Below are 9,869 nucleotides of genomic sequence, written 5' to 3' on the forward strand. Positions count from 1 at the left end.
TGAACTCCGAAAGTTGCTCCACCACAGGCTTGTTCTCCACCATTCGAAAGAAAAGCAATCGTTCTTTCAAACACTGCTTATGTGCCAAAGACTTGGTCATGTACAATGCATCAAGTTTGGTCCACATACCCGCAGCAGTCCTCTCCTTAGCTACTTCTCTCAACACATTATCCGTGAGGCACAAGATAATGGCACTCAATGCCTTATCATTCATCTCGATCTTTTCTGCGTTCGAGAGAGTATTTGGCATATTCGATATGCCCAACAATGCTTCAGCACACTTTTGTTGTGTCAGTATTGCTCGTACCTTCACCTTCCACAAACCGAAGTCATTTTTATCGGTGAACTTCTCAATAACCCACTTAGAACCCATGATACTTAATTCGTTTGATCCTTTGCCCCACGGTGGGCGCCAATTGTTGTGAATTTTTTAATAAAATCACACCAATAATCTTGATGTGTGGAGCAAATCGAATAAGCAATCAAAACGTGGAAATAACAATAATAATCACGAACAAAAGATAAGTGATAAAACTGTAAAGAACACGAAGCAAATGTTTATCCAGTTCAGTCAAAGCCGGCCTACTCTAGGGGAGAGAGTCACTCTCCGTCCACTATCAATGAAGAGTTTGATTACAAAGATTCAATACAAGAGTTGCAAGAATTTAGCCTTGATCCTAAATTCTACCATTTTCCCGAATCTCTCCCCGTGATCAAGAGATTCAATCAATAAGTGTTTATAGGGTGATGAATCAATCCCTAACCCTAGAGTATGCCTAAGAGAAGTTCTCTAATAAATCCTAGTCTTTTGTTGGCTTTAGAAATCCTAAAATCACCTTACAAATATCAGAAAACGTGACACATATATATTACTGCGCAATTTTTCGCCAGAGGCGCCAAACCAGTAATTTTTGCTGTCTTCCTCGTTTTCAAGGCAATTTAAAACAAGTTAGTTGTTGGTACTTCATGTAAATCTACATATATTGCTTGCTCTCATTGATTTTTGGGTAAATATCTCCAAATTATCAAGGAGTAGAGTAGGCATCACCCAAATAGGTCATTTAAGTTTTTTGACTTATTGTACGGTTACCCTTCCAATATCATCCACTATAAAAACTTGTTGCATTGTTGCTCTTCTAGTTAATCTCCTCCAACAAATGTGTCTTTTTCATCAAAATAGCAACATGGTAAAAGTCAACATTAAAAGTTATAATGCAATAAGGTAATAGAGATTAACTAAAAAAGTAACACTACAACAAGTTACAAAAAGATCTATTTGTTACTTGAAAAGCTTAAAAGAGTACCTAACTATTACCTAAAAAATTTAACTATTACAAACGTAAAACTTAAAAAAATCATGAATATATTAATTAGGAGGGAAACCTTGAAAACTCCGCAACAGAAACAACGATGTCAGCATATACAAATTGTACATCAATGGAACCATAGGTCAGATGAAATGAAAACTATACATAACGTTAACATTTCATTCTATAATAAACATTGTTGTTAATGTATTATGCAAACATCTGTCTACAACATTTACATTGCATTGAAGCCCATGCAGATTTGCAGACAAAATAGTAAGTGTTTTTGGACTATGAAGTTTTAAACCAAACAAGTCGTGAGTTACTTCAATGTGGTTGAAATTGTGAGTTACTTTCATCACGCGCATATGAATTCAATGAACCACATGCTTTTCACTCACACCATTCATTCATCAGATTCAGAAGAGACAAATTAGTTTGGCAAAGGTTTGAATTTGAAATATTTAATTATTTAACTATGGTTGACGATCATGAATGGTTTACCTTCAATAAATAAACAAAAATTATGATGATAGTGAAATGAGAGAATATACTTATACTTGTTTGTTAGCCTTCAAAAATTGTGTTCATCTATCCATTTGGTCCTCAAATTATTCGAAACAGTTAAATAGTCCTTTAATTTGTTTAACTTGTACTACCTCCATTCTTTTTTATAAGAGACAATTAAGTCACCAATAGATAGTTTAGATATTGTTGGGTTTGATTGTCAAGTCCCACATTGTCCAATCTCTTAAATAAAGGGTTAAGGAGTTGGAGGTTCATGGTTCAAGTACCGACAAAAAGAAAACTAACATAACATTGTAATATACTAACAATTTTCTTATAAAAATAAAATAAAGGAGGTTAAAAAATTAGTTATTGGAGAAGTCTCATATTGCTTAGTGTGGTGAAGCGGGGGGGACCAAAACTATATATTGGGCCTAGATTATTTGTCTTTAGATATGCACTAGTCAGTAGCACTTTAAACTTATATCTGACCTAATTTAAATATTTATTTTGAAGAGTGTGAGTGTATTGGGGGCCGGGGTGAGAGTCAAAAAAGTCTATGTGTTGTAATAATTTTCTGGTTGGCGGTTTAGACAATTGTTGTGATTTTTTCTCCGGTTTTGGAGTTTACAAGTTATGTTCTTATATTGTGATTGTGTTTAATTTTCTTCTTCAACTATGTTATATATATATATATAATTATTTCTTATAAAAATGACTAGAGGGAGTAATAAATATGTTTCTTTGTCAAGTTTAGCGGTTAAACATGATGACATACAACTTTAAATTTGATGTGTAAGCCATTTGCCACATGAGTTAGGTTTAGGATCTTCTCTATTTTGTATTTTTTTCAATTTTCTCTATTACTATATAGTTTTGAAAATATAAATGCAAAAGTGTAACATTAAACGAGTCAAAATCTCGTTTATACCCTCCAAAATATACAAAAAAAACTTTAGTAATAAAAAAAATGCAAATCATAAAAAATGGAAAAATCCTTACTCTTTGCCACATACGCTAGACTATTTCAATTGAAAGTGGTGATTGCAATTAAAAGGACACTATTGAAGTCCTCAAATTATTCGAAATAGCTAAATAGTCCTTCAACTTATTACTTATTAGGCAAGTATAATTAAGACTCATTGAACACAAAAGTTTATATGAAAAAAAGGAGTATTTTAGAGATAGTAAATTTTTTTTAAAGACAGTATTAATATTAAATTAAACAGGCTTAAAGTTAACCTTTACTTATACTACCCTGTCCCTAATTTTTTTTATTCTATTTTTTATTTATTTATCAAAACCCACTTTTTATGTTGTTTTTTAATATAAGACTCTTTTCAAATATATTAATAATTTCTTTACAAAAACACCCCTATTAAACTTACATTAAAAAATGAACATTTGTTTTCTCTCCTATTATATCAATAATAATTACAGGGATAATTAGTAAAAAAATTATGAATTTATTGATACAATTTTTTTTAATAGCAGTAAAAAATTTGGATAATGTCTTGTATATAATAAGGGATGGCGGTAGCATGCTTACCGAATTTTGTTTTTGATTTTCACCACCAGTATCCAACCCACTTGACCGCCTAATCTGATTCGAGGGTCGGTGGAACAAAGGGAGAAGAGAAACCATCTTTTTGCCAATGGGGCAGTTCACACGTAGTAATACATTACTCCAATTCATGCTACTATTATGTACTTGCAGATGTCTATTTGCAAAAGGCCATAACCTCATGAGAATTGAATTTTCTCCCATTACAGCATGACGTTGTAATTGATCTCAGTCATCCAATTGTAAACAAACAACAAAGATTGTTTTAATTTAAAAGATGTATTTTTCAATTTAAACCATTCGGTCTCATATTGACGGTCTAGATAAATAAAAAAAAAAAAAAAAAGGTGTGAAACTTGGTTTAATTATTACTATTTAATGCAATAAATCTTGGCCCTGACCTATCCTCGTGTGGGTGGTGTGTACTTACAAGTTACAATCATTTTGGTGGGTTCAATGAAATGTACAATTCAATAAAATTATTGGCTGAAGCTATATACATTCAAAAAAAATTATTGATTATAAAGAATGGATAGCTGAATGATTATCACTTCAACAAGCAAACGAATCTCTAAACATTATATCATCCATAACTACATTGACATATGAATAAAACTAAAAGGGTGACTTCAATATGTATATAAAACACACTCCTAAAATAAAAGCTTTTCAAACTAACAAATTATGAAGAATGACGTGTTACTGTTCCATTTCTACCTTGTTAGAATCTTCCAAAAAACAGTGTATTTTGATTGTATGCAATTGAAGTCTCGAGTTTGCGCTGAAATGTGCGGCAACAACTAAAGAAAAACAATATGTATTCACATTTTGAAATGTGCAGAATTTTATATCAATCAGCAACTGTCATTTAGTGTTAGCCCCATGCCATAGAACAAGCGTAGTTCACAACCAGTTTTCCGTCAAAACCAAAATTCTGCAAAAATCAAGGTGATAAGAGAAAAGAATAACATAAGAACATTTGATAATTAAACAACATAGTTAGGTTATCTAAAAGATTAAACACTAACCCCTATTTATAGGGATACAAGTCTCTTAATGTAAAATAAATTGGGAAATCAGGAAATAAATCATAACAATGACTAAGTGATATAGAAGCTAATCAAGGAGATAATCTAAGATATTCTAATGTTAGATATTGATCATATGATATAAACTAAGATATTCTAACATAAGATAAAAATATTCCAAGGTATTTTTTTATATTCTAAGAACAATATTACTTGTAACCAGACATGTAATAATTATGTGATCATTGTAGGGGATAATAGCAACTCTCTCTCTCACAAGCTGGTTCATATATGCCATATGAATGAAGCTTGTCACATACGGATGGCTTGATAAATATGACACGGCATACAAAACCAGCAAGCTGTCATGCTTGATAAGGGCTAGTGAGTATGCAAATAGGGCAAGTGCTTGAATACTTCTCAATTGGTATTATTGTCGGTTGCCAATAGCTCGTAAAGGGCTACTTCCAGACACCTAGTAATTACATATTAATTGTCGTAGAGAACCTCAACAACTACCATACTGCTCTAGCAACAACCCCGAGCCCCCCCTAAAAAAAATACATGTCATATACAATACTACAACATTGTTGACATTATAATTACCAAGAAGCAAATGGCGGCATAATATTCACTAACAAAGAAGAAAAGCTAGGCAATTTTAATTTTTTAGCCAACTTGCATAAGACATGCAATTTGAAACTTTTTTCTTGTTCTTCAAGGGAAATCCATCTCAATGCAAGTGAATTCACTTTGACGTTAATTTTAACTTGCCTATCATTTGAATTAAAATCTGAAAATGGAAGGGAAAAGTAATGGACATTGGATATCCTTACTTTCATTCACATTTTCTATGTTAAAACTTATGGGAGCTAAAAACGTCTCTTATCTACTTCACAAAAGAAAAGATAGCCACAAAAATAGGTTAAAGAAACTTCTGACATACACTCCATATGGTCCTATATGTAAGAATATGTTTGTGCCAACTACACACCATCAGGCCAAAACCTACAAATTATCCTCCACAGTTTTTACAGAACAAAGGTAATAAAACAGTATTGACATGAAATACTAATAACTGCAGAATCAGAAATATGCATCATTTACTTTCACCAAAGACATTAAAAACAATGGAAAAAATAATCCAGTAATTTCTTACATTATACAAGTCAACGACCAGTTCATCAGGGTTCGGTGAAAAAGCACTGTTGACATAAACAAACTGCAAAACCAGAAAATAAAAAGTGAGCATGCAGAGCCTTTAAAAAACCAGATGGTGGTAGAGTACAAAGTGATTTATTACCAATGTCTCCCTGTGTAGCTGTCTGCGAAGAAACTCTATCACTTTTGCAAATTTATCAGTTCCTGCTATCTGCCATGTCAAATATATTGCTTTAAACTTCAATATTGAGAATACTTATCATAACGAATAAGGCGGCTCAATAAATTTTGTGGCCATTCCTCAATATAATGATTTTTCAGACTTCATTTTAAAACTCACTTTTTAGTTTATGCATCCGAAACCAACATTTTCCATGTGAGAAAATGTGTATATTCATACTAGCATCAAGCACACAAAATCCTTATAGAAAAAATTTGCACCCTTCTTTCTCCATTGTCAGCATTAAAATTAGTGCTTAATCTCAACTAAGGAGTGCATATAAAATGAATTGGTATGAGTTTGATTGAACCAGTGGAAGCTACTGATTCCAGTCAATCCCACCTAGTGGAGTGGAGTATTGTTTTTTATTATCTGTTTCATTATAAATTGGCACAATTAACTACAACAAACGTCTTTTCTTAATATGTACGGTTGGCTGCATAAATTGAACAAGACCATAATACTATTGTGATTCGAGGAGAGCTAGCAACACACTCCCAAAAACACTCTTTTCAACACACTCTTTAATTGGTTGAAATTCAAATGGGTCAGCTAAATCATGTAGACCCCACATAAATTTAGTGGGACCCAATTGAATATCGACCAAATCAACTAGAGTGAGTGTGTGTGTGTGTGTGTGTGTGTGTGTTTGAAAAGAGTGTTTTCCTAGCATAATTCATTGTGAATCATATCTAATGACAACATTTAAACATAAATCTCTCTAAGAAGTTTAGCCTATAGTTTTTCTTAGACATTTTAAAAAATTGGGGAAGGGGGGAATTATCATTAATTAAAGTGCCACTAATGTTCTTTTAACAGCTGTTCCTGAGGGGATTTGAACTTGGCCCCTTAAGATTACAAGATCAAACTCTTGCCAATGAGCTGACACCTCATGGACATAAATTTATTGAACAATAGTTTTTGAAATATTATTAGACTACATGCCAAGATTACAAGGCCTGTAGTTTTTCTTGGACTCAACCTTTTACACGTCTTATCCACAAATGCTCTACCACCTAAAGTGAGATTCTATGATCCTTTCACATTTGGCATAGTTAGCTAATAAAACTTCAAATTTATTCATCATAACACATAACTTCATATGAGCTAAAAGTGTATAAACAAAGCAACGGGTAGCAAGTATTTGAGAAAGTTCCCTGGGGTGATTTTTCATATCATTCCTAAGTTAGACAGCACAGGAACTAAGTATGAACAGAATTGTAAATTAACAGAAAATAAAAAGAAGATTCATATACCCCTACATTGACTGAGAGCCGTGTATATCAATATTTCATATGCTTAATTTGTTCAACATGATTCCACTTAAGCAACCACATTAAGCAAAGGCATAACTGATTTTGTCACCACATCAAACCAATCCCACCCAAAGCTAGCATGAAGAATCGATATAACTCAAAACTCCAATAACTAATCCCCGTTTTAGACAACAAATTATAATACTATTACAAAACTGGATAATCCTCATCTACCATTAACCGACTCTGGAACTCAAAAGAACCAATTTAGAATCCCCTAAACAAATTGCAATAACATTCAGTTACAACCTCCTCACCTAAAATAGAGAAAATATTCTCCCAGTTACAAATTCACAGTTAATCCTACAACATTTAGCGTGCGTTTCGAAGCCCTAATTTTTTGCGACCGCAACTCATGTTGACCTCAAAGCTACACCCGCTAGAGTAAATGTTGCCAATCGCAGATAACCGCTATTTAACAACCATTTTTACTAAATCACAGAACCATAGCAATTTGTTCAAATTCCGCAACAACTATTTGAATTGGGCTACGGCTTGGTAAATAAGAATCCACCATGAGACAAAAAATGCTGTTAATTATCAATAACAGAATATGTTGACTTCTGTATGATCATCAAATTAAGACAAAAGGGCAACTTGGTTTTATATGCAAAGATTAATTACTAATTTGCCCACACTTTATTCAAAAACCATACAAAAAAATTCAGATTTAAGCACAATCTTCATACCCCAGAAGCTTGAATTTCAAACAAATAAACCATAACTGATAAATATTAACAAAAGGGGTTTTAAATTAACGATTTTTAATGAGAAAATTGAAGAAATAAAAAATACCCATTAATTAAATAGGAAAGTGGAAAAGGAATACCTTGAATTTGGATTGTTTAAGAATAGGAGCATCACCGGTGGCTCTGAGATGAACAACCACTGTCACAAAAGAATGAAAATAAATCAAATTGAAAAAAAGGAATAGAAAAAAATGGGTGATTGAAGAAGAAGAAGAAAAAGAAGTAACCTTTACGAACAGAAGTCGGAGAATCAGCAGCCATGAGAACACTGAACCTCTGCTCGCTTGTCGATCGCTTTTTTTTTTTTTATTCTTTTAAAATTGGTTTAAACTTTTTTTGTTTTGACAAATAAATTGGTTTTAAACCTTAAACTAGATGCTTGCCCGTGCATTTTATAGCATTACGTCAAAAAATTATTTATATAATTAGTAAATTTAAAATTCAAACAATAGGTATTATCAAAAAAACTTATTTATACATCACATTTGAAGTTAGCTTGGAAGCTTATTCGTTAACATTAATTAGCAATATATTTAATTCATTCTTTAAAATAACTTTGAAAATGACAACATATAATTGACCATTGAAAAAAATTGATGTTGAAACATAAGTTTTTTTTTATATTACAAATCTCATTGGAGGATTCCGAGTTGGATAAATTACTTCATTATCGAATTTGTCATTTAAATTAATTTGAAACTTATTGAAGAAAAGATAAACTAACTTAACTCATACTCAAAATCGAATATGATAAAAATCATGTAGAGCATACCAACTCATGTGTAAATTTTATTTTATCTATTTTTTTTTTTACTAACATTAGTAAGTAGTCCTGACAATCGACCAACTCCTTATATACACAATGATTGGACAAAAGATTATTAGCAAAAACATTAACTATTTTGAAAAAAATAATACACAAAATAATAAAATTAAAAAGAAAATTAAAATGAATAATAACCCAAAACAATAAGAAGAAGAAGAACAACAACAACAACAACAACAACAATAATAATAATAATAATAATAATAATAATAATAATTACAATTAGGGTCACACATTAAATGAATGTAAGTGGATGATGTGGCTAAATGAAAGGTTTTCATTGATTTGTGGATTAGGGTTTAGATAGACAATTAGACAACTATCTAGGATTTATATATATCGATACATTGCTTCCTTCCTTTCAAGTTTTCACAAATATTAGCATATTTTCTATATATTTTTTTTGTAATTTTTGAATTTTATGTTTCATGAAAAAAGAAAATTTAATTAAATATAGGTTTGGTCTAGTGGTGAGGAAGTTGAGTAGTATGCACGAGTTCTTAGGTATTTTTCGTTACTCCATTTGCTTCTTGCTTTTAAGTCGTTAATGTATAAGTTAAATTGTATTTTTTGCCCCTTAACTTTAATATACTTGTAATTTTACCCTTTAATTTACATAATAGCACTTTTAGCCCCTTAACTTTAATCTTTTTTTCAAAAGGCTGACTTGATCAAAATTAATGAGGCAAACCTTTTTGTAAAATGGGCTTAAAGCTAAGAGTCAAAGTACTATTTTGAAAGTTAAGGGTTAAATCGCAAGTTTGTGAAAGAAAAAAAAATTGAACAAGCCAAAATGATATATATATATATATATATATATATATATATATATATATATATATATATATCTATATGAGTCAGGATCCGTTGACACCAACTAGTTTGACACCAAATGTTACACCTCTCAATAACGTTTTAACCGATATAAATTTTATAAAATCCACCGTTGGATTGAAAGTTTACATCATATAGATCATTTGTGTAAAATTTCAGACAAATCCAAAATCATTTGATATGCTATTGAGACACATAAAGATTAACGGCATTTAAAAAAATACAAAAACCGTTAATTTTGATGTATCTCAATAACATATCAAATGATTTTGGATTTATTTGAAATTTTACACAAATGATCTATATGATGTAAACTTTCAATCCAACGGTGGATTTTATAAAATTTATATCGGTTAA

At 31.2% G+C, this 9,869-nt stretch overlaps 1 protein-coding gene across 1 annotated transcript; it reads right to left on the bottom strand.

Moving 5' to 3' along the window:
* Positions 1-3,822: 3,822 nt before the first annotated feature.
* Positions 3,823-8,199, bottom strand: LOC123883095 (ubiquitin-like protein ATG12). Its single transcript, XM_045931789.1, has 5 exons — positions 8,080-8,199; positions 7,933-7,991; positions 5,710-5,778; positions 5,566-5,628; positions 3,823-4,312 (listed from the first exon to the last, which is right to left on the bottom strand). The coding sequence occupies exons 1-5, from the start codon at positions 8,111-8,113 to the stop codon at positions 4,253-4,255; spliced, it is 285 nt and encodes a 94-aa protein (XP_045787745.1). The 5' UTR covers positions 8,114-8,199; the 3' UTR covers positions 3,823-4,252.
* Between the last annotated feature and the right edge of the window lie 1,670 nt (positions 8,200-9,869).

Source organism: Trifolium pratense, linkage group LG5 (genome assembly GCF_020283565.1).
Source record: "Trifolium pratense cultivar HEN17-A07 linkage group LG5, ARS_RC_1.1, whole genome shotgun sequence".
Classification (NCBI taxonomy): domain Eukaryota; kingdom Viridiplantae; phylum Streptophyta; class Magnoliopsida; order Fabales; family Fabaceae; genus Trifolium; species Trifolium pratense.